The following is a 25,692-nucleotide window of genomic DNA, read 5'->3' as shown; positions in this document are numbered from 1 at the left end:
GCCATCCCATTCCCAACCAGAGGCCTTCTTTCTTTGTAGGTCTCAGCAAGGGCATCCCCTCCTACAGGAAGCCCTTGCGGACCAGCCAGAGCTGGGAAGGAGCCCCTCTTCTGTGGCCCACTCAGACTCTGCAGCATAACTTCCTGCTCACTTTTCTGTTTTCCCCTCTGTGATCTTGAGGGCATGGACTAAGCGATTCAATTACTATTTTTTTAAAATAAAATAACTTCCTGAGGGCCTACCACACGGCAAGCATGGGCACTCTTCATGTCTGTATCTCCAGGGCCCAGCAAAGGGCCTGGCATAGAGCGGCTCAGCACATATGTTCATGGATGAGTGACTGCGTGAACGAATGAATGGCTTTCCCTTACCATGTGGCACCGGGCACCTCTAATTCCTCCATTAACAAGTCATTGCCAATATTATGGAAGGCCTGTGGAAATCCCTCCCTTTCAGACATTATCAGCAACACCTGGGAATTGAGCAGATGGACTGGAAGGCACCTGGGGGCCAGGTGGCTGAGGAGTCGGATACCATATGTGGATTAGCAATGTCAAGTCCAAAGCCTTGCCCACCCAGCAGTTCTGACCAACAGCGCTGCACAGGCAGGGCCTGCAGGTCAAGGAAAGGGCCGTTTCTCCTCCAGGGAAGTGGAGTGATCACCCACGGCAGAGGTGGCAAACACAGGGCACCCTTGCCGGGTACAGACATGGCTAATCAATCCATGTGCTCTTTCCCAAGAAGCCCAGTTGTAGCTCCAGATGTTTCTTAACAGGGTCCTCTGTGCCGCCACCAGCATCCACTAAAGCTGAGCCCTATCTGCCATCTCCGACCAGGTTCCAGAGCGGGGGTTTGGCTGTGCAGTCAGGACTCTGGGAGCGGCTCTGGCGAGAGGCGCCCATGTACACACATACTCAGGCCATGAGCCCACCAGCAACACATACAATTGCCCGAAAAGCCCAGCGAGTGACGCTGCCTCTCCCCTTCAGTGGTTGCCTCTATGTGAGTTGTATCTGGCGGCCCATGTGGACAGAGACCATATTGCTTCTATTAAACTTGGTCTTCCTACACTTAGGACAGGGATTGGCTCATAGGAGGCACCTATCCAGGTGACTGTTTCTTTGGCATTTACTGGGTGCTGGGCTCTCTCAGACGCTGGGGACCTAATAGGGAATAACACACATATAGTCACCTGTCTTTATAGAGTTCAGAGTCAAGAAGGGGAGAGACACAACAATCAAGTAAACAGTAAGCAAATAAATAAAGCTAATGACAGATGGTGATAACAATTGGGAAATAAACAGAGTGACATGGAAGAGAAATGGGGTGAGGGCTGAAATTTACACTCAGCTAGGGAAAGGCCTGCAGGATGACGAGGAACCAGCCATGGAGACCAGCGGTGTGAAGCAGGTAAAAGGTACAGCACGTGCAAAGGCCCTGCAGTGGGAAAGAGTCGGGCGGGTCTGGGGAGCAGAAAGGAGAGTGGCGCGAGTTCTGGAAGGCAGGGGCTCTTGCAGAGCCCGCGGGGGCGGGGAGCGGGGCTGTCCTCCAGGGGCCGTGCTCTGCACTCACGCGCTCTCGACCAGCTGCTCCAGGTCCTGGACCTTGCGGCTCAGCTCGTCGGCCGGCGGGAAGCTCTTGCCCACCTTCATGAAGAGAGCCGCGATCTTGTTGCTGCGCAGGAAGCCGGCCGCCCGCCGCCGCAGCCCATGCAGGACGCAGGCCTCCACAGCCGCTGTGGGGACACACGCGTCAGCTGGCCCCGCCCTGCCCACGCTCCCCAGCACCCAGCCGGGCTGGAGCTTCCGTCACGCAGCGGCGCCTTGGAGAGCGGGGACACCCCCGGAATCACAAATTTGTGACAGCATCATAGGGAAAAGCACGTGTGCCTCTCCTCATCACTATTCTGATTCCAGCACCAGCTGACATGATGGGTCTCATTCAAGCTCGACCAGTCAGGGAAGAAAGGAAAACCATCTCCATTTTTCAGATGTGGAAACATGAGGCTGGAGAGGTGAAGTAACTTATCCAGGGACCCCCCCCCAGCCATTAAGTGACGGAGCCGGGATTCAAACCCAGGTCTGAGCCCAAGGTTTGCTCACAACACTTGTGCCCCCACAAAGGACTCATGAAGGGAGGAGGATTCAGTCATCCTTGTCCCATTTCTGTGTTTCCACTGGAGGCCCTGCCCAGCTCTGGGTTGTAGCCTGGGCTCTGCCACTCACTTGCTGTGTGACTTCAGGCAAATCACTTTCCCTCTCTGGGCCTCAGTGTTCCCTTCTGGAGACAGGCCCTGTGCAGGCCATTCTGAAGGCCCCTATTTCAGCTCTGGTACTTTGGACAGCGCTCTGTTAAGCACCTTCTTACCTCCTGTCTCACACAGAAGCCTGGCAGCTCACTGTGCTGTGCAATAGGCGCCTAGTCAATGTTGATGAGTTTACAGTAAGAGCTACTCCTTCTGGAGCACTTGCGGTGTGTCAGACCTGTGTTAGAGGTTGACCTCACCTAGTTCTTCTTACAAGACCCAGGATGTGAGCATTCTGGTTATTGTCACCTCACAGAAGAGTAGGCCCGCACTCCCAGGGTCAACAGCCCAGCCAAGGTTATGTTATGTGCAAGAAGAGATACTGAAAAGTTCTGGTTTAACTGCATGTCTTGGTGTTTTATTAACAATGGCTTGGTTTTGAAAGAATGTCCACATACTGCCTAATCTGCCCATGGATTTAAATTATTCTGGTTGAGGATCTCTCAAATACCTTCATTTGTGCTTACATACACAGTATTTCCATTGTTTATGTTGAAATAAGTTAATCATTCAGGCTTTGTACACGTTGCTTCATTCTTTCTGAAAATGGCTCACAGGAACCATTGATAAATGGTTAGGAACCTCAGATAAATGAAACCTCAAGAAGGTCCTTTAGGCCCCATTTAGTGCCATCAAATTTCTCTCACCCAAAAACCTTGATCAGAGTTAAGAGAATTACTAAGATTTTTACCACTTCCTCTAAGACTTTAATTGGTAGGTATGTCAGCAAGTCCTGAACCAGACATGCATATTATTTTATTTGCAAAGGAAACTGTTCAGGAGGAAAAGCTTGGGTACGTGCATTTAAATATTCACATATATTTAAATAAACACATTTCACTTTTTAAAAAATTAGATCTTGCCAAGGTCACCCAACAAAAAAATGACAGAGGTGGGATTTGAACCCAGGTCAGCCTGGCTGTCAAGGGGTTGAACTGAGGTCAGGGCGTGTGCTCAGCATGTTGCAGGCCCACGCGTGGTGTCCCCAGCCGTCTGGACGGAAGCTGGTGGGCTTCTCCACAGAGCCCAGATCGCGAGAGGGGAATTCTAGCATGTCCTTCACGATGAGACATTCCAATCATGACATAAAAAGCTTTTCAGGGAGAAAGATAGAAACACTCCCACGTATATGTACACACTGACCGTGAGCTGAATCCTGACTTCAGGGCCATGGAAAACACATGTCCCTAACCACTGTGAAAGTACAGTAAAAACCTGGCAGCGCAGTTATTTCTGGAACTTCGTGAGCAGAGCTGGTTCAAGGCGAGAAGCCTGAGTCACGCTCCGAGCCCCGGTCCTGCCTCCTTTGCTGAGCCAGCTGGACGCGATCCCTCAGGATGTGTTGATAGATCTTAATTCCCTATTTTTTTTAAGTCCCCATCTATCCTCTCCCTTTATTTGGCAACAGCCGTAGGCAGAGGGAGGAAAGGCTGTGGCACCCATTTCTCAGAGGCAAAACCACTGTCGCCTGGGGAAGGGTCACGGACGGGAGCCAGTCCTTCCAGCGTGAACCACGTTCACCTCTCCATGGGGTACCGAGGTCACGCTTAGTTTCTTCTCTCGACTTTTCTGTATTTCCAAAGTCCCTAATGAAGTCCCTTTGGAATCTGAAAATAACTTCAGTTACGAAGCAAAAAAAAAAAAAAATGACGCGAGCAGCTCGGCACAAACGCCCCACTGCCCCGAGGGAGCCCACAGAGAAAGAAGCCAGTCTTCCAGGCCCCGGGGCCACAGACTCACCACAGAAGGAGATGATGTGGCTGCTGTCTTCGTGGACAAATTTCCGCGTGACGGCCTCCTCCATGATCTGCTTCACCTGGAAGGGAAGGCAGCTGGAGGGGGCACCCCAATGCAACTCGGGGGACATTCTGACAACTACTTTCCTTGCACACCCTCCTCACTGCGTCTTCTGTAGGTCCAAGGCCTGTGCCTGGGACAGCGCCACACTCACATTTTTCAGGCTCTTTGCATGGCCGGCTCTCAGGTGTCACACAGAATGTCATCTTCCCTGACCACATTAGCTAAGGCAGGCCTCTCCCCACCTCCCCCACCCCCTACTACAGCTCCCCTGTTATGGAGTACTTACACTATTCCTGTCCTATGTGCTTGTTTACTGTCTCCCTCTTCTAGAATATACGTTCCCCCAGGGCATGGCCTTGCCTGCCTCGTTCACTGCTGCATCGGGGAGCCTAGAAGAGTGCCTGGTGCACAGTAGGTGCTCAATAAATACTTTCTAAATGACTGGATGCATGAATGAATGAATAAGTGAAACAGGTATATAAAAGAATCAGGAGGGTGTCATGTGAAAAATCAGCCCTAGAGTCTGGCAGACCTGGGTTCCAAACCCCGAGTGGGCACCTACCAGCTGGATGTGTCATCTTCTTTTGGGAAACAGAGGCTCAGCAAGGCGAAGCAACTTGCCCAAAGAAGTGGAGCTGGCCCAGAGTGGAGATGGAATTCCAGCCCGGATCTGACTGCCAGGCTGTGTGCTTTTCCTACCATACTCAACTACCACACTCAACAAATATTTCTCGAGCATCTCTGATGTGCTAGGCACGGGAGACTCAGCCCTGGAAGGGCCACAGTGACCCTGCTCACGGAGGTGACCCTGTGGTGCTCTGCTCAATTCTGGACCTCACTCTGCCGGGAGTCACTGTGGGGCTTTAGCAAAGTGTGGCTTCTCTGGGACTCAGTTTCCCCACTTGAGGTTGAGGAGGTCAGAATAGATGATCTCAAAGGCCGGTCTCAGCTCTACAACCTTGGGGCTGTGATGTGAGCACACAGTGCGGCTGTGAAGGCAGCACACAGTGGGGCTGTGATGTGAGCACACAGTGGGGCTATGAAGGGAGCACACAGTGGGGCTGTGATGTGAGCACACAGTGGGGCTGTGAAGGGAGCAAGGTCCTGCATCCCCACCCCCACCCCAACGTGCCCCCACTCCCTTCCGGGCTGCCCTGTGGGCCACTCAGACACAGCCATGCCAGCACATCAGAGTACCCATCTGAGAGCACCCTCAGGCTGTAAATTCCCCTGTCTCCCTTCTGGTTCCTTCTCCTTCCTGGAGGGGAAGACAGACCTCAGAGCATCCCCTGGCCACATTCTCAGGAAAAACATATGGCCGTGGCCGCCCCAGAGCTGGCACACCAAGTCAGCACTCTCCCTGTGAACAGCTGCTGACCCTGAGCTCAGCCAGCTGCAAGCTGGGCTTGGCTAGCAGCATAAGCCTGAAAACTATCCAGCCAGGCCCGTGGAATTAGCCCATTTTACAGATGTAAGAACTGAGGAGCAGGGAGGCCAACTGGCCCACCCAAGGCCACACAGCCAGGATGTAGCAGAGCTGGAATTCTAACTTATAACAGTGTTTTCCTTCTTGGCTTCAGCTACTCTATCCTGGTCCCTCTAACTACTAGCTGTGTTTCCTCAGGCAAGTCACGTCACCTCTCTGAACCTTAGTCTTCTCATGGGGTCAAGGTTCATAGGAATAGCACCTGCCTCGAGGGCTGTGGAGGACTGGACAAGGTCATGTGCACCACATGCCGAGCACAGAGCCTGGCGCACAGTGTGCCTGCAATAAATATTAGCTGCAAGCGTGCTTCACCTGCCAAGAACCGCACCTGGACTCCTGTACCATTATTCTGGTCCCGGCTGAAACGTGACCTGTTTCGGGAGATTAAATTGCCCTGCTGGGCTTCCTACAATGTCTGCTTTTACAACACCGATCAGATGTGTAATTTCTTTTTCGTCAACATCTCTCCTTCCTGCCGGGCTGTGGGCCCCGTAAAGGTGAGCATTCCGTGTCTCCCTGCTTTATAGCTCCGGTTTTGGCACATCGTAGGTGCTCAATAAAGTTCTTTTTGAGGAATGAATGGCTTAAAGCAGGGGTGTCCAAACTTTTTTCAACGGTTTTCACCGAGGGCCATGTGCAGTAAAATACACAAACAGCCGGGCCACTCACTCGAGGTGAAGTACGTATTGCTCACCTGGTTTATTTAAGTAAACTAAATATATTTTTGGAATTTACTGCGGGCCAATTAACAATGGATCGCAGCCCGCAGGCTGCAGTTTGGACACCCCTGGCTTAAAGGATCACGATCAGCTTCTGCTTTGGTAGAATATTTTAACTGAAAGAATGTTTTCTTGTCTCCATAACTGTGGATAAACAGAGCAGCAACATAATTATCCTGATTTGTCAGGGGAGGAAGCAGAGGTACAGAGAGATGGCGTAACCGTGCCCAGGCTCAAACAGCTAGTGAGTGGAGTCAGGGCTTAAATCCAAGTTTGCCTGACTCCAGGGGCTGAGCTCCGTCTATAACAGGCCGTGAGCCCACATGGTCTCAAAGCATTTGTCCACCCCTCTCCGCTCCCCAGGGACCTAGCCCTCTCTTTCCTTTGCTCCCCTGAGGCAGGACACGGTGATGCTGGCCTATAACCCAGGGTCTGAGAACCTGCCAGAAGGGGGCGGCTAAGCATCCAGACCCAGACATCCTTCGAGAACAGAGGGGTGGAGAGAGTGGGTTCAAGCTGAGTAGTGGACGGTAGTGGACTGTCTGGAAGATATGATGGGAGGGGGTGGTATCCAGGCAGCTGAGTCGAGAGCACTTTCAGAGAAGCATAATTAAGAGCTAAGACTTTGGGGCCAGACAGGCCTGGTTCAAATCCTGACTCAGCCACTTACTAGCTGTAGGACCTTGGGTGAATTCCTTTACCTACCAACGACTAAAAAATCAGTAAAATATGTTGGTTCTGTCATCAAAATACACCCAGAGTAGAACCATTTCTCATCCTCTCCACTGGCACCTCTCTGAACCCAGTGAGGTCCACGGCATAAAGCGGGACCTGGTCCAAGTCATATCTGTCACCAAGTCGTCTCTCTGGTCCAAGTCACGTCTCTCCAGGGTCAACACAGCAACCTGTCACTTGTCTGCCTGCATCCACCTCCTAGAGGCTCGTCTTAACACAGCCAGAGGATCTGGTTAAAAGATATGTCAATAGAGCAACCAGACAGAAGATCAATAAGGAAGCCGAGGACTTGAAATACATTATAGACCAATTAGACCCAACAGACATACAGAACCCTCCCCACCAGCAGCAGAATACACTTCTTCTTAAGTGTACATGGGGCATTCTTTAGGCTAGAGCACATGTTAGGACAAAAGACAGGTCTTCACAAATTTAAAAGGACTCAAATCATACAAGATCTTTTCTGATCACAATGAAATGAAACTAGTAATAAACAGCATAAGTAGAAATTAAACCATATCCTCTTAAAAACAACCAATGGGTCAAACAAGAAATCACAAGAGAAATTAGCAAACGTCATGAGACAAACGTAAATGAAAACACAACATATCAAAATCTACGGGGATGCAATGAGAGCAGTGCTAAGAAGGAAATTTATAGCTTGAAATGCTTATGTTCAAAGGAGAAGATCCCAAATCAACAACCTTTACGCCTTAAGGAACTATAAAAAAAGAACTAAACCCAAACCTTGGCAGAAGGAAGGAAATAATAAGCATTAGAGCAGAGATAAACAAAATAAAAAATTAAAAAAAACAATAGAAAAAAATGAACAAAATCAAGAGCTGGTTTTTCTAAAAGATGAATAAACTTGACAAACCTTTAAGCTAGACTAAGAAAAGAGAGAAGACTCAAAACACTAAAATCAGAGTTGAAAGAGGACACATTACCACCAATAACACAGAAATAAGAAGGATTATAAGAGAATGCTATAAAAATTGCATGCCAATTAATTAAATAACCTAGTAGATAAAATAGATACATTTCTAAAATACACAATCCAACAAAATCTGAACAGACTTGTAAGTAGCAAGGAGACTGAATCCATAATCTAAAACCTCCCACTAAAGAAAAGCTCAGGACCAGATAGCTTTACTGGTGAATTTTGCCAAACAGATCAAGAATCACACCAATCCTTCCTAAACTCTTAAAACAAAAAAAAAATTGAAGAGGAGGGAATACTTTCAAACTCATTCTATGAGCTCAACATTACCTTGAACCCAAAGCCAGACAAGACACTACACAAAAAACTACAGACGAATATCTACAATGAATATTCATGCAAAACTCCTCAACAAAATATTAGCAAACAATATTTAGCAGCATATTAAAAGGACCATAACCAAGTGGGATTTATTGCTAAAATGCAAGGATGGTTCAACATACAAAAATCAATGTAATCCATTGCACTAATATAGTGAAGATAAAAATATTAATACCGCAATATCATCTCAGTTGATCAGAAAAAGGATTTGACAAAATTCAACATCCTTTCATCATGAAAACATTCACCAAACTAGGAACAAAGGCTATGTGTGAAAAACCCAGAGGTACCATCATATTCAAAGGTGAAAGACTGAAAGCTTTCCCTTAAATTCAGGAACAAGACAAAGATGTCTGCTCTCACCTATTTTATTTAGCATAGCACTGGAAGTCCTAGCCAGGTAAATTAGGCCAGAAAAAGAAAGAAAAGGCATGCAAATTGGAAAGGAAGAAGTAAAATGATCTCTGTTTGCAGATGACATGATCTTACAAACACAGAGGGTGCCAAAAAAATGTATACACATTTTAAGAAAGGAAAAAACTATTAAAATTGTCATACTCAATATGTACCAATAACAAAGATGAATACAAGTCACGTTTGACTTCTGCAATTACAAGAGGTGCTCAAAGTGGTTCCCATCAGCGTCCAGACACTTCTGGTTATGGCAAAGTACTGCTTGAGCAACGTTGACCATCTCTTAAAATATGTATACATTTTTTTGGCACCCCCGGTAGCAAACTCTAAAGATCACACACACACACACACACACACACATACACACGTTAGAACTAATAAGCAAAGTCAGTAAAGTTTCAGGGTACAAAATCAACACATGAAAATCAGTTGTGTTTGTAAATACTAACAGTGAACAACCCGAAGAGGAAGTTTTTAAAAATTCATATACAATAGCATAAAAAAGTAAAATACTTAGGAATAAATTAATCAAGGAAGTGAAAGACATGTATACTGAAAACTATAAAACATTGCTGAAAGAAATATAAAAAGACCCCTTATTACAAAACTACAGTAATCAAAACAATGTGACACCGGCATAAAGACAGATATATGACAAATGGAACAGAACAGAGAACCCGGGAATAAACCCTCACATTTATGATCAAGTTATTTCTAAAGACCATTCAATGAGGAAAGGACAGTGTTTTCTGAAAACAGTATTGGGAAAACTGGATACCCAGATACAAAAGAATGAAGTTGGACCTTTACTTTATACCACATACAGAATGAGCTCAAAATGGATCAAAGACCTACATGAGTGTTTAAAATGATAAAACTCCTAGAAGAAAATATAGGGGAAAAACTTCATAATGTTGGATTTGACAATGATTTCTTGGAAATGACACCAACAGCAAAGGCAACAAAAGTAAAAATAGATGAATTCATTGGTGGATGAACTAATTGGACAACATCAAAATAAAGAAGTTCTGTGCATCAAAGGGCACATGAACAGAATGAAAAAGACAACTCATGGAATTGGAGACGATATCTGCAAACCTGATAAGGTTTAATGTCCAGAATACATGAAGAATTCTTACAACTCAACAAGAACAAAAAACAACCTGATTAAAAAATGGGCAAAGGACTTGAACAGACAGGCAAATGGCCAACAAGCAAATGAAGACGTTTAACATCACTAATCATTAGGGGAATGCAAGTCAAAACCACAATGAGGGACCACTTCACACCCAGCTATTGTCAAAAAACAAAATAACAAGTGTTGGTGGAATGGGGAGGAGCCTTTGTGCACGCTTAGTGGGGCTGTCAAATGGTTTCGGCTCCTATGGAAAAGAGGATGGCAGATCCTTAAAAAATGAAACAGAGATTTACCATATAATCCAGCGGTTCCACTCTGGGTATCTAGCCAACAACGGGAAGCAGAGTGCTGAGAGATATTTGGACAGCCACGTTCACAGCAGCACTACTCACAATAGCCAGTAGGTGGAGGCAGCACACGTGTCCATAGATGAAGGACTACGTAAACAACAAATGGGGGTCTTTTCATACAATGGAATGTTACTCGGCCTTAAAAAGGAAGGAAATCATAACCCATGCTACCGTGTGGATGAACCTTGGGCACATCATGCTAAGTGAAAGAGCCAGTCACCAAGAGACAAAGACGTACATGAGGTCCCTAAAGTCGTCAGTCAAATTCAGAGAGAATAGAATGGTGGCTGCCAGGGGCTGGGGGCAGGGGAGAAAGGGGAATTCTATTTAATGGAATTATTTTTTAATGGATATAGAGTTTCAGTTTTGCAAGACGAGAAGAGTTCGGGACATCCGCTCCTGAACAATACGCCTTACTTAACACTACTGAACTTAAAAATGGCTAAGAAGGAAAATTTCACGTTCTGTGTATTTTACCACAATTTTAAAAAGTGGGTATGCCATGTGTTAATGTGGTATATATACATGAATGTTTTCCAGTTAGAAAAGGAAAACAGGTAAGTCAGACCACATCCCTCCTCTGCTCAGAACCCTCCTGTGGCCTCCATCTCACCTGGGGGGTACAGCCCACTGGGCGCTGCACGGCCTGGACCACTGCTGACCTGGCCTCCTCCCTCGCTGTTCCCACCACTCACTCCACAAGTCCACACAGCGCTTCTCCTTACTGGGTACCCAATGCAGTGAGCACAGGCCCACCTCACGGCCTTTGCACTGGCTGCTCCCTTCCCTGGAACGCTCTTTTCCCAGAAATCTCCATGGTTTGTTCCACTCTTCACTCAAATGTCACCTTCCCTCCTCGCCCTATTTCAAAGTGCAACCCCCACCCCATGCAACACTCAACACACGCCTTTTCTGCTTATTTGTCTCCAGAGGGCTTTACCATCACCTCTAACACGCTATGCAGGTGGGTTATTTGTTCTTGGCATCTCTGACTTCATGGACCCGTATGCTCTGTGAGGTCAGGAATTCCATGTCTGTCATTCACTGCCCTAGTCCCAAGACCTAGAAGAGCACCTGGCACGCAGCAGGTACTCAAGTAGTATCTGCTGGATGAACGCATACCTCCTAGGGTGAGGTTTAAACGAGGCAATAGAAGTAAAGCACACAGTATGTGCTCAATGAATAGCATTTCACTAATGACGATGAAGACACCTCCGCTGCCCTGGAACCAGTCACATCCAGTCCGTGCATCCCTCTTCCCTGCTCATCAGACACATTTATGCACGTCAAATCAGGGTAAAAAGAAACAACAAAATTCACCTTGCAAGGAGGGGGTCTTGGGAACCCTGATTTGTAGCTGGTTGGTCAGAAGTACAGGTGACAAACTGAGGCTTGCAATTGGCATCTGGAGGGGGCGGGAGCCCTTAACCTGTGGGATCTGAGATGTCTCCAGGTAGATAGTGTCAGCATTGAGTTAAAACGTAGGACACCCAGCTGGTGTCGGACGTTTGCTTGATGTGTCGTAAACCTACACATCTGGTGTCAGATGTACTGTGTGGCAGTAGTGTGAGAATTAAGGAGAAACGCACAGAAGGAGGGGTGTCCCAACTCACTGACCCTGCACAAGAAAGGCTGGCACCACGGGGTTGGTTCACTTGGCAGCTCCCGCAGACAGACCGGCCCCGCCCTCATCCTGAGTCACAGAGCAGGGACCCTTCTCGGGGTGAGTGCAAACGTGGCTGACCACCCCACACAGGGCCAGCTCCTTCCAGTGGCCACCCCTGTCTTAAGCAGACTATAGCCCTCCTGCCAACATCCTCCTGTTCCTTGGAGGTGGCTCTGCCACCTGCCCACGACCTTCTCCATGGTGCGCACAGAGACTGCCAGGCCCCATCTGACCCATCCACGAAAGGAAGCTGTGAGCTTCCTCAGGACGCAGGGAAAATCCCCCAGCTTAATTTCTGGCTCTGGTACCAACTAATAGGTACTCTCAGGCTGGCCCCACCCCTCAGGGTCTCAGTTTACCTTCCTGGCCTCAAAGACTCGCCCACTTTCTAGGATGCCCCAGCCTCCATCCATTCCTTTCCCTTGTCACTCGTCCTGCTCTTCTTTTGGATCCCGCAAACTGTCACCTCCCTCAGTGTTATGGGCTAAATTGTGTCTCCCCCAACCCCCAATTTATAGGTTGAAATCCTAATCCCTAGTACCTCAGAATGAGATTGTACATAGAGATGATTAGGTTAAAATGAGATCATCAGAGTGGGCCCTACTCTGATATGACTGGTGTCCTTATGAGAGGAGGACATGTGAACACAGGTAGTTACAGAGGGAAGACTCTGTGAAGACACGGGGAGAAGAGGGTCACCGACAAGCCAAGGAGGGAGGCCTGGGACAGATCCTTGCTCCGTGGCCCTCAGAAAGAACCAACCCTGCCGACCGCTTGACTTCGGACTTCCAATCTGTACGACTGGGACAAAATACATTTCTGTTGTTTACGCCACCGAGTGTGTCACACCTTGTTATGGCAGCCAGAGCAGACTAACAGGACACATCTGCCTTCAGTTTCACTGCCATCATCCTCCTCATCCTCATCCCATTGACTGAGCAATTCTGATGTGCCAGTTGAATGAATGAGTGAATGAATGAATAAATGAATGAATGGATTCGAGATGTACCTGTATAACAACTCATTATATCCTCGCCACAGCCCTGTGAGGATATGTTCTATTTTTATACCTATTTCTCAGATGATGAGGCTGAGGACCAGAGATTAAGTAACATGTCAAGGAGGCAGAAATGGAATCTAAATTCATGCTCGACTGCCATTCTACAAGTTTCGACCAATGGTTGTCTCTGAAATAACATAATTATTATACTATAAAAAATATATACCAATATATAGGATCAATGTCATATAGAATACTACTACTACTCTAATTTACCAAGTGTCCGGCACTATGCTAAGCATACAGGGTGTTATCGGTTGAATGTTTGTGTTCCCAAAAGATCCACACGTTGGAGCCCTAACCCCAACAGGATGGCTTTTGGAGGGTGCCCTTTGGGAGGTAATTAGGTTTCCATGAGTCAGGAGGCTGGGGCCCCCACGATGGGGGGGGCTCCTTATACGAGGAGGAACGGAGACCAGAGCACAGCGAGGAGGCAGCTGTCTGCAAGCCAGGTAGAGAGTTCTCACCGGGAACCCAGTGGGCCAGCACCTTGATCCGGGACTTGTCAGCTGTTGAAGCCACCTCATCCGTGGTGTTGTGCGATGGCAGCCTGAGCTAAGGCACATGGCAAGCCCATGTACTCCTCGCAACGCGGCTTCCAGGGAGGGACTATCATCCATTTTACAGACAAGGAAACTGCAAAGTTCAAAGATGTTCATGACTGCCTGCCCAAGGTCATCAGCAAATCCAAGGTCCCCCTGCTGAGGTTTACATCCAGGGCAGTGTGACTCCAAGGGGAGGGAGCCTCTTCCCACCAGCGGCACAAAAACAGGGGTCAGATGTGCTAAGGAGGCCCCTGGCCTCAGTGACAGAGAAGCAACAATCCCTTCCTCTTCCTCTCTTTCCCCCGAGCCCTGGAGGGTCCCCTAACCACTGTAAGTGGCACATGCCACATGATGTGTTTATTCCTCTTCTCAGGCCAAGTCAAGATGGGTCTGGGGGGCTTTCACTTCTCTTGTGTTTGCAGGATGGCCTGGCCGAGCCAAAGGAAGATTCAGAGGTCGGCTGTTGGCAAAACCACAGGTAGGTGTCTGTTGGGTTCTGGGGGGTTGAGGGATGGAAAGAGGGCTTTATGGTTTGGGGGTGGGGAAAGGAGGAATTTGGGGTAAGCAACTACAGGACACAGGGATGGGCGGGACAGGGCAGTGGGGCCATGAGAAGGCCTCTGACCCCCACCCCCCGGCTCTTTGGGCCGGTTCTGATGATATGGTAGATACTGTAATGTGCCACTCAGATCCCATCAGGACTGGAGGCCACCGCTACTGCGAGAGTTGCTGTCCCTTAGGGACAGGGTCACCTCAGCTGCAGAGAGAGCCTCCTCCAAGGACTCACTCCTTCCCAGGGTGGCCACATCCAGTGACTGATGCATGTGGGGTGTAAAGATCCGGCATCTTTGCCCCAACTCAGGACAGCTCTGAAGGGCCATCCCCTCGGAACTCCCGAGGGTGCTGGCTGACCAGGGAGACCACATCACGGCCCAGCTCCTCCCTCTCCTCACTCCTGCTGGCTTCACGTCGCTCCCCCTGGTGTTGGTCCCAAGCACACACCCCAATAAACCGCCTGTGTGCTGACCTCCGTCTCGGCGTCAGCCTCCAGTCAGGGACGCCAAGCCATAGCGAGGACATGTCTGGGCCGGAGACAACAGAGAGAAGTTGTAAATGGTGCAAGTGGGCTGAATTCAGCTGGGCAGGAGGCAGGGGCCTCCCTAACTAGCCCTCAGACACTGCGTGCACGGTGTGGAGAGGGAAACGGATGGAGTCAGACCGTCCTGCCATGGAGGGGCTTCCAGTCCAAGGAGCCACAAGGCAGGACAAGCTAAGCGGCGCCGGGGAAGTGAGACGGGCAGGGCAGAGCTGGCCCAGGCGCGGTCCAGCAGCACCAGCTCCAGCTGCGAGTGGGTTCAAATACGATGCTCAGGCCTCACCCCAGACCTACTGAATCAGAAACTTGGGGTGTTTATCAAGGCTTCCAAGTGATCTCAAGCATGCTCAGATTGCAGTAGAGGATTTCAGGGGAAGGAAAAGGAGAGCAGAGCGTGGGGAGGATATAAAAGAAGTTGCTGTCCTGAAATTCTTAAGGAAAAGATGGAGCAGTCACAGCTCCTGTCCAGGGGCCCTCCCCACACAGCTCGCCCCTTCTAACTTCTCCCTCCCACCCCTGTCATCCTAGGGGAGGTAACAGTTCCTGGTCCCCCTCCAGCCCCAGTTAGCAGTCACGGGGGCAGGGGGGTGGTGCTGCACGCTTCCTTGTGGTCTCCCAGATTCCTTTCCCTGCCTTAGTCAATAGCCCCTTTATTAAATCCACCTTAATGTACTCGGTTTGGTGGAACCATCTGTTTCCGATTGGCACCCTGACTGTACTCATGCATTGTGTGAAGTCCAAGCTCTGCAGAGCAGGTTGTCTGTTTAGTTGTGGATCCTGAATTTCAGCGAGTGCAACCCCTCTCTCAATCACACAGCCGGTAAATTGGCCCAGGGAGGAGCCCGTGGCTGCTGTCTGGCTCCAGGCCTCTGGTCCTGTGCGCCGATCTGTGGTGGAGGTGGGAATGCAGCACCAAGCGAGGACCCCTCCTCACCTCCCTGGCTCCCAGCTGTGGGCTAGAACTTCTCCCTAGAAGTTAATAACAGGCCGACAGCCCAAGGCCAGGAGAGGAAATTAAAAAGGCAATGAGGATGACAGCCTCCCCCAGAAGGTCCCTGAGAGGTCTACAGAAGGCGGCATTGTCTCCATGCAGGACGAAAGGCTGCTGCCCACTCCTGCAGGGTGGGGGGACCCATCCTGGGGGACAGGCCAGACATTGGGCAAAGGAAGGGAGCCAGGCAGCCGCAGGTCTCCGAAATTCAACTCAACCTCCTTACCCGTCAGCCTCCGGACATGGGCTTGACCTTGGTCCACTTTGGAGGCCAACAGATTTGAGGGACTTTGGGGTGGCCTGGGGACAGGGGCAGAGAGGCAAGGTGGCCTCCTGGCTCCTTGCAACCTGTGTGACTTTCTAAGCTTTGGCCCAGGAATCACGCCCCATGAGGTACCAGAGGTGGGGGCTGTGGCTGGTGCGATTCGGACCCACACAGACCTGCATTTACATCTCAGCTCCGCCACTCACGTCCTGTGTGAGCTCAGCCAAGTTGCGCCCCTGCTGGTGCCTCAGTTTCCTCTTCTGTAAAGTGGACACTATCACGCTGCAGGGCTGTGTTGAGGATTAAATGTACTGTTATTGTGAAAGGGCAGGCCCAGGCCGGGCTAGCGCATAGGAGGAGTTTCATGATGCTAAAAGCGAATGCTCTTTCTTTTTTTTTTTTGAGCACATGCTACGTTCCAGGGACTGTTTTTAAGCACAACCTTAATGAGGTAGGTTCCCAATTATTCCCATTTTATAGATGGGGAAATTGAGGCACAGAGAGATTGCATAACTCATGCAAGGTCATGCAGAGGATGCAGGATTCAGACCCAGGGCCTTTGTTCTAAAAAAGACTTTGTCTTCTAGCAGAAGCTGTAGGCCATTTTGAACCAAATGTTTTTGCTATTCTCCAGCTTAGAGTAAGAGAGAATGTTTACTGGGCACATAGTATGCAACAAGTGCTTTGTATAGAATATTTAATCATCACAAGAACATTATTATCGCCATTTTACAGATGGATAAACTGAGGATCAGAGAGTTTATGCAGTTTGCCCAAAGGACTCACAGCCAGGAAGGGGCACAGCCTGGACTCGGATCCAGATCTGTCTGGTGGCCTGACCTACAGCTCTGTCTCGAGCCCTGCCCATGTCACTCTGCCAACCACATCCTGTGGGGGCCTTTCAGGCGGGGGGCGGAGCTCAAAGGTCAAACTGGCCAGGAAGCTTTTATCCCTCTCCAGCATCCATTCCTAGGAGTCCTCCAACAGCTGTTCACATTCCTCCCATGACGGGGAGCTCACTCCTTTTGGAATCAGCTGATGAGCTCTAGGGACAGGATGACAGGAGGCAGCTGGGAGGGGCTACGAGCCCAGAACATGGAGTCACTGACCTGGAGACAAATCCTTGGCCACTCACTACCTGCATGATGCCGGACCAGTTTCCCCACCTGCCTAAAGGGGTGGATGATAACAGCACCCCTACCTCACAGGAGTAATGCGAGGCTTCAACGAGATCGTGAAGACTACCTGGCACCTAGTAGCGATTCTACAAATGGTGGTGAATCTATAGAGCTGACAGAGAGTAGCCTGGCCCACAGTGGATGTTCCTGAGCCTTGTTACGTGAGTGGGCAAACAGTGAGGGGCCCTTCAGCTCCATCCACCAACCCCAGCTTCCCATCCACCTGTAAGTCCGGGCCCCATGGCCTCTGGGTCTGGCCTGACCCCGCCCCTCCACATCAGGCCTCTGAGCACCTGCCCACCCCACCTCCAGCCCCACCCTGCCACCCTTCAGAAACCAGCCCCACCCTCCTGCCATTCCTCCCTCCACCTGCAAATATTTAAATAGCATAAAAACTGGATTAATCTCAGAAGGGAGTCAGGCAGGGAAATCCGGGCCAGTCAGCAAAGCCGGAAGTGGGGCTCCTGGGGCTCCCAGGCCGGCCCTGTCTACTCCCCTCCTCATACCTGCCACCTGCCCACACCCAGGTGTCCTCGTGCTGCCCACCTTGAACCCTGCCAGGTTCCAAATCAACATGCTTGTTCCTCCCTCCCTCCCCACACTGCTGTGTTCACGCTCTCTAAACCCGAAAAAGGGAATACACATGGCCCAGTGTCAGGGCTGTCATAAGGTTTATGGAAAATACAGGCAGAGGGCCTCAAAGGGGACCCAGCACACAGCTGGCACCACACAAAGGGAGGCGCTAGTGAACTGAGTAAGAGCGTGAGCTTGAGAGCCACCAGCCGCAGGTCAAACTCCAGCTTTGCCATTAGCTGGAGGATTCGGGCCTCGGTTTCCTCATCTGTGAAACGAGGGTGACACCTGCACCAGCTCTCAGGGCTGCTCTGTGAGGATTCCATAAACAAAACATGCACAGAGCCCAGAAAAGGGGCAAGGGCTCACTGTCTAAAACAGAGCACCCTGCTTTATGCTTTTCCTTAGAACTGATGTCTCACCGCCTGCCTTTCACTATACATCTGTGTGTATCCATTTTGCGTCTGTCTCTCCCACGGGGATCTTAAGCCCCGAGGACAGAGCACGTGCAGGGCACTCAATGTTTGGTGCTCACTCTGATGACAGTCACAACACTCACGCTTACTGAGCTTGTTTCCAGGGAAGCCCCTCGGACACCTGATCTTGTTGGAATGTGTATAAGGCTGGGCTCCTCAAACATTTTCTGGAAAGAGGCAAACAGCAATTATTTCAGGCTTTGGGGTAGGGCTGCCAGATAAAATACTGGATGCCCAGTGAAACCCGAATTTCAGATATATAAGGATTGTTGTTTTTTTTGTTTTTGTTTTTGTTTTAGTAAAAGTACATACTAAATATTGCATGAAGCATACTGAAGCATACTTAATACGAAAAGATTGTTGTTTTCTGAAATTCAAATTTAACCAGGCATTCTGAAGTTTTAAGTTGCTAAATCTGGCAAACTTATTTTCACGCCACATACCACCTATGTCACGTAGTCTCTTTGGTTTTCACAACTCTTTAAGAATGTGAAAACCATTCTTAGCTCTGGCGGTGCACAAACAGGCTGGCTTTGGCCACAGGGCCCCTGGTTTAAAGCACTCAGCACAGTGTCTGTGGCACATAGTGGGCCTAACTAACGTCACTAGAGCTGCCACCTGCTGCTTGGAGGCCTGCTGCCTCGGTCCTGACTCAGAACGCCCCCACCCCACGTGCGGTCTCAGGGGCCGGTGCCTGGCAGCGCGGGTGGGTGAGTAATGCTGAGCCAGCACTGGCCTATGAGATGGAGGCCCCCAGGCACCCTGACTCCTCATGCCCAAGAAACTCTCAGCGCAGAGGATGGTTAAATTAGGATGCCTGGAGGGCCTCAGGGAGGCTTCAAAAACAACTCTCAGCATGTGAGGAAAGTGGGGAGAAGAGGGGGATGACTCAAAGGCCCCCCCACAACCACTGGGGCAGGTGGGGTGAGCTGAGGGCGAGCTGAGAATAAGGTGTACACGCCTCAGCAGGCCGGCATCTGCAGCCCAGCCTCAGACCGCTGGCCAGCAGACACTGGGCCCCCAAAAGGCATCCCCAAGGGCTCACCCCCATGCCTTTGCTCACGTGGTGCATTCTGCCAGGTGCCCCTCCATGCATGCCCCAGCTGGGTCACTGCAACTCAGGCTCCAGGCTTCTGCTTAGGTGTCACCTCCTCCGGGAGCCTTCCTGGACTCTCCCGTCCTCAAGTGGGACTAAGTGGGCCTCTTCCATGTTCTGCTAACACCTGCCTTCCCAGCATGTATCACGTGAACCGAAACTTGCTGATTCACTCGACATTTATCAGCACCTCCTGCATGTCTGGCACCAGGTGGCAGCCAGGTAGAGTCCCCGTCCTCAGGGAGGTCACAGTCCAGCGAGATGGAAAGACCGTAAGTAAATCATACAAGTGGGTGATATTTACAAAGTGAGACCAGTTCTCTGCAGCGAAAGAGCTGGGTTCTATGAGAACAAATAACAAAGAAACCGGGTGGGTGGGGAGGTCAAGGAGGGCTTCCTGGAGGAGGTAAAGCTCAAGAGCTCAAGCACAAGTAGAAATGAGCTCTCCGGGCCTTGGTTTCTCCAATTCTGAAGCACAGGGTAAAAACTCTCCCCTGCCACTGCCCCCTCAGAGCTGCCTAGGAGCTGAAAGGAAGGAACAGATGGAAGCACAACGTGGCAGGGAAAAGACTACATGGAAATAGCTGGCGGCTTTTTATTTTTGAAATTGTTATGGGCGAGGCATGCAAGAGGTGAGAGCTGGGAGGGGCTGAAACAGGGCTGATGGGGGGTGGGGGAAACAGGAATATTTTTGGAAGCTCCAAAGCACAGACACAGACAGACATGATAGGGTGGGGGGGGCGGATGAGGGAGGATGGTCCCACCTGCAAGCTGTGACTGTGTTCACGGGGTGACCCAATCTTCCTTTCCTGCCAAATCCTGTTCCTTCCCCTTCCCGCACCCCAAGCTCTGGTTGCACATGCCATTGCGGCTGTGTGACCCACGTGATTCCCACTGCCTGGCCTTTGGTTGCACAGTCCCCTCCACCTGGTATCCCCACCTACTCCTACCTCCATCTGCAGCTCTGGAAAAAGCACCCAGTCCTCCAGGACCTGGCGCCCTTCTCTTCTCTTCACTCCTTCCTGATGTGACTGCTTCCTAAAGTTGATGTGACGGCCCTCCTCCCCGCCCCAAGCTCCCCCAGGAATACGCACTGCACGGCTGTGAGTACTCCGTTCTGGGGTCAAACTTCCAGAATTCAAATCCTCGCTCTTGCACTCATGATCTTGGGCAAATCATGCCCCTTCTCTGAGCCTCAGCATTCCCATCAGTAAAATGGGTTCTATTTTAGTATTTGCCTCACAGGCTTAAGACAATACATCAAAAGCATTGAACACAATAGCAGCCACATAGCAAGCGCTCTATGCATTTGTTTTATGTAATGACAACCAGTATTTATTTATAGTTTTTTTGTTTTTTTTTAGATTCTTTTTTTTTTTTAATTGGGGAAGGGGAACAGCACTTTATTGGGGAACAGTGTGTACTTCCAGGACTTTTTCCAAGTCAAGTTGTTGTCCTTTCAATCTTAGTTGTGGAGGGCACAGCTAAGCTCCACATTTATAAAGTGTTCACTGTGTGCTGGCACCACGCGCAGGGCCATTACTCCCCTAATCCTCAAGGTAATTAGGGGAGGTGGATACGGTCACCCTCCTCATTTTACTGATGAGGAAACTGAGTCTCTGTGGGGTTCAATGACCTGCCCAAGAGCACACGGCTTGTAAACAGCAGGGCAGAGATTCAAACCCATGACTGTAACCTGAACAGAGCCGGGCACGCAGTAGGTTCATTTGTTCATTCACTGAATACCTACATATTCTTCCCACAAGCCAAGTGGGAACTTTACACACGTGAGCCCAGGGATTCACAAGCGTGCATACGGTGTCATCACCGTGGCGGCCGCTGATCGGGGAGGGGCAAAGATCACGCACCTGTGAAGAGGCAGGGATTTGAATCAAGGTCTCCTGCTCCACTGCCCCAGGTCACGGTGGGGACCCCAGCAGCCAGGTGGCCAATGCACCTGCTCCCTTAGCCCGGTGAGTCCCAGTGTCCTAGTCACAGCCCACTCCTGGAGCTGGGTCCAGCAGCCCCTGCCAGCTCCACCTCTGCCACAGCCCCCGTCTTTCATTGGCTTTCCGCCACCTCCCCAAGCACACGGTCACCTCCAAGCTCCTTCTCTCTGCCACATGTTGATTCCAGAAGTAGAATCATGGTAACAAAAAGAAACATCCAACCTGAAAGGCTTATTACCAAGTGAAAGAAACCAGTCTGAAAAGGCTGTGTGGTTCCAACTATATGACATTCTGGAAAAGGCAAAACTATGGAGACAGCATAAAGATCAGGGGTGGCCAGGGGTTAAGGGGGAGGGAGGGATGAGCAGGCAGAGCACAGAGGGAGTTTTAGGGCAGTAAAACTGTTCTGTATGTGACGACGGTGGTGAGTACATGTCATTACACGTTTGTAAAAACCCACAGAATGGACACCACCAAGAGTGAGCCCCTATGAAAACTATGGACTTGGGGTGAGAATGGTGTGTCCATGTGGGTTCATCAGCCCTAACAAATGTCCCAGTCTGGTGCAGGACATTGATAATGGCAGAAGTTATGCGTGCGGGGAGCCAGGGGATAGATGGGAAATCTCTGTACTTTCCACTCCATTCTTACTGGGAAGCTAAAACTGCTCCAAAAAAAATAAAGTCTATTACAAAAAGAAAAAAAGAAAAACTAAAGTCCTTTCCTCACTCTGCCACTAATGGAGGAAGTCAGCAAGGATGGAGACCTTTCAGCAAACAGGCTGAGGGCCTCCTTTGATGTGGGCTGTTCTGTGCCCTGGGCCTGTCCTGACCTGCTGGGGCTTCCAGGCTTCACAGAGAAGGGGTCTGACGTGATCTGGTGCAGGCAGGAACTCAGCAACCCCTGGTGAAGGCCCGGAGCTTCCTCTCCTGCGCTCTCTCTCAAACGCCGCTGCTCCGGGATGCTTTGGCCAACCTTCCGCCCACACACTTCCATCCTGCCCTGCACAGCCACACACACGTAGTAAAGAAGGCAAAGCCACCCCAGTGTCCTGCTGCAGGGGCAGCCCTGAGGTGGGAGTGAGAGGGGAGGGGAGGGGACATGCATGATAAAGCAGTGGCCTGTGGACCTTCAGTGTCAGGCAAATCCCGGCTCCAGCTCCTCCCTCTAACCTGAACTAAACGTAACTACTGGGCTGGCAGGAGAGGGGAATGTCTCTCACTCGGCTGCTGCCAGCCTGGCCCCAGTTAATCGTTTACTGGCAGCGTGCTATAAATAGGTACCAGGCATTGTTCCCTAACAGTATGAGGACCGGCTGACCTGCCACGACCTGGAAGGAGGGGTGTTCTGGGGCTGAGAATGGGGTGCCCATAAACGGGCCTTCTGTCGCCACTCTGCACAGGTGCCTCAGACACCCCTCGACAAGGAGGTTCCCCAGTGCCTGATTCTGGGGCATTCACCTGGGGGCACCTTGGCAAAAGGTTCTTCTGGCCAACCCTCCCCTGCACAGTCACCGCTGGAGATGATGGGGCCATGAAGACAACCCCCAGCCACCACCCTGCCCACCCCCCCATTCCCAGAGAAAACAGCCTGTTTCACGTTCCCAGCCCACACTGTGGACACCGGCCAGCTTCCTCCCAGCTGTACTGCCCACTGCGTGTGGCAGCTCCCCTGGCAACTCGCCCCACTTCCACAGACCCACGGGCCTCACAGATGAGGAAGGCGCACACAGACTCTTGAGCGTGGCTGGATTCCCTGGAAGGCTGCCCAGACTTCTGGGGTCTGGGCAGCTGCAGGAAAGTAAGAAATGGAATTCCCAAATGGTTGCTTAAAACACACACACAGAGTGAAGCAGAAACGGACTAACCACCTCTACCCACCCTTTGGAAGAAAAGCAGTTGCATATTGTGTCTAAGGGCTGGTTAGAATCCTGGCTCCGCCTCTTCCCAGGGGTGTGACCTTGGGCAAGTCACTGCACTTCCCCTGTGCTTCCATCTACTCACCTGCAAAATCGGGTAATAACCAGGACCCACTCATCTCAGACTTTTTTGTTTGTTTGTTTGTTTGTTTTTAAGATTAAATATGATAATAGATATAAAGCACTTAGCACAATGTCTAGAAAATGATAGAATTTTCTGGACATTCTCTATCCCTGTCTTGCCCGATACAGTATCACTAGCCTCATGTGCCTATTGAGTACTTGAATACATGGCTAGTGCAACTGAGGAACTGTATTTTTAATTTAATTTAGTTTTACTTAATTTAAATGGAAGTAGTCACATGTGACTAGCGGCTCCCATTGGACAGCGCAGGTCTGGAATCTAGTAGGTTCCCAATAAATGCTGGCTGTGATTATTATTGGAGGTTGTTGTTAGAGGGCTCGCTGGGTGAGACGTTAGCGGCATCATTTCACTTCTGTGTACAATGCTGTACTGGGTGGATCTGTGTATCCCAGCATCTCGCAGCGTGCTTCTGCACCATATTTGGTTATTTGGGTTGTGGACCACTTAGAGGTACTGATGATAATTGAGAATATTCTCCACATAAGAAGTACAAAGTGTTTGTATAATTTCAGGGCTTTGTACACCCCCCAGAGTAGAAATCTCTGATCCGGCAGACACCTGGCCCACAGTAGGTCCCAGGAAGCACCTGGGATCACAGGCAAGCACAGAGCACAAAAGTGGGTATTTCCACGTTAGAGGCTGACCTCCAAAGGCAGGCACACTCACTCCTTCATGATGGATATCTGTGGCTTGGCTTTCTGGTTTCCATCTCCCTGTCTGGTCCTTTCACCTTGACTCTACTCTGGGTCCCCTCCCTGGCTCTCTTAGGGCTAACTCCACACTTCACCCCTCCAGGCCGGACCAATCAGAGCACTCTGTCCCACGGTGACTGGAGCAAAAGAAGCATGTGACCTAGGCTGGTCCAATGAGACCTAATCCAAAGAATTTTGCTAGAACCATGGGCAAGGAGAAGCTCTCTTTCTGTTGTGATGCCAAGCTGGCAGATTGTACCTTGAGAGCTGCTGGGCAATACTCTACTTCCCCACAGAGAGAGGCAAAGCATAAAGCCAACACAGAGAAAGGCAGCACAGAGAGCTGGAGAGAGATGGGGTCCTAATGACATCATTCGAACCCCTGGATATAGCTGTACCTGAAGTTGGAATCACTCCAAACTTCTCAAACAATTGAACCAATAAACCCATTTTTCAGTTTCTCATTTCCTTTTCATCTTATGTTGATAGATTTACTTATTGTTCTAGCTAGTTTTATGAGCAAATTATTATCCAACTTGAAATGGATGGAGCTTGCTAAAATATCCCATTCTGCTGTTGCTCAGCTGTGTGAACTTGATCCAGTTTCTTAACCTCTCTGAGCTTCTTTCCTCATCAGTAAAAAGGAGTTGCTATTTGTACCTACTCCACAGGAAGACTGCTTTGTGAATTAAATGAGATAAAGTAAATCACTTACAACAGTGTTTGATAAATGATAGTTGCTATAATTCTAATCTACTAATTAAACATAATTTACTAAATAATAATGATTAAAGAATTCATTCAGTGCCCAAGTATCACTAAATCTCTTGAACTCTTAGGATTTCAGTGACCCGATTTTTAAATGGGGACTTACTACAAAAGGACCTGCTACTGTCCTTTATAAACACCCACGATCTGAGTTTTTTCAAGATTTTGCAAAGAAAAGGCACAAAAATCGATTCATCTGCTATCTTCTGGTACTACCGAAAGAAAGAAAAACACACTGCCTCCCACTGGAGTTCAGCACACGTAGCCGCCTCACCAGGGGGTCCTAGGGACTAGGTGGCAGGGCCAGCAGGCTCCTGAGGGTTTCTGATCTCCTGAGGCTGAGAGATTACCACCATGATACCAACGGGCAGCCAGACGCGAGGGAAGATCCAGCCTCCCACCCAGGAGGGCCATGCCGCCAGTTCAGGACTCAGCCCTCTGGACGCCCACTCAAGGGCTTGTCCCTCTGGACCCCGTACATGCCCGTGCCCTGTCTACAGCACTGCTCCTGTGGCCGCGGCATCCCCAGCCCAGGGTTTACCCGGGAACAGCGAGATGCCATGCTGAGAGCACCTACCAGCTCAGAGGGGACCAGAAAGGACAGCGACATGTCCCTCTGAGACTGAGTCTATCGCGCTCCTAACTGGGTGAGCCGAGCACAAGGCCTGGTCTCTCTGTAAATACTGCTAAAGGCCTGCCCGGCAGGGATGGCATAACAGCACTGCTGGGTGGTGGAGGGTGCCCGCACTGTTAGCTACACGAGGAGACTCACGCCGGAGAGGGTCACGCAGCTACTAAACGGCAAGATGGATTCAGAACCGCCCAGTTCCTAAGGTTGGCGCTTTCCCCGACTGCACACTCTCAGCATAGCTGGTAACCACACGTGGGTCACTGATCTGGGCTCCAGAGTAATGAAAAGCGGTACCGCTGATGACCCAAAGCTGTACCTCTGATGATCTCTGTGACCTCATGCAAGTTACCTGCCATCTCTGTGGCTCATTTTCCT

At 50.0% G+C, this 25,692-nt stretch overlaps 1 protein-coding gene across 3 annotated transcripts in view; it reads right to left on the bottom strand.

Annotated features, from left to right (window-relative positions):
- SGSM1 (small G protein signaling modulator 1) overlaps nucleotides 1-25,692 on the bottom strand; it is an 82,695-nt gene that overhangs the window by 50,053 nt on the left and 6,950 nt on the right. Inside the window, exons 3-5 of one of the 3 annotated variants that reach the window (XM_033098037.1) lie at nucleotides 13,462-13,630; nucleotides 4,046-4,121; nucleotides 1,573-1,735 (exon numbers count right to left, since the gene is read on the bottom strand). In XM_033098037.1, coding sequence (XP_032953928.1) covers nucleotides 1,573-1,735; nucleotides 4,046-4,121; nucleotides 13,462-13,614 — 392 coding nt within the window. In that variant the 5' untranslated portion in view covers nucleotides 13,615-13,630. Of the gene's footprint in view, nucleotides 1-1,572; nucleotides 1,736-4,045; nucleotides 4,122-13,461; nucleotides 13,631-16,067; nucleotides 16,089-25,692 lie in introns of those variants that run through there. The other 2 variants (XM_033098039.1, XM_033098038.1) reach the window with 2 other exon arrangements.

This window comes from Rhinolophus ferrumequinum, chromosome 25, assembly GCF_004115265.2.
Source record: "Rhinolophus ferrumequinum isolate MPI-CBG mRhiFer1 chromosome 25, mRhiFer1_v1.p, whole genome shotgun sequence".
Lineage (NCBI taxonomy): Eukaryota > Metazoa > Chordata > Mammalia > Chiroptera > Rhinolophidae > Rhinolophus > Rhinolophus ferrumequinum.
Note: the sequence above shows the minus strand (reverse complement) of the source record. Positions and strands in the feature narration are given on the sequence as shown.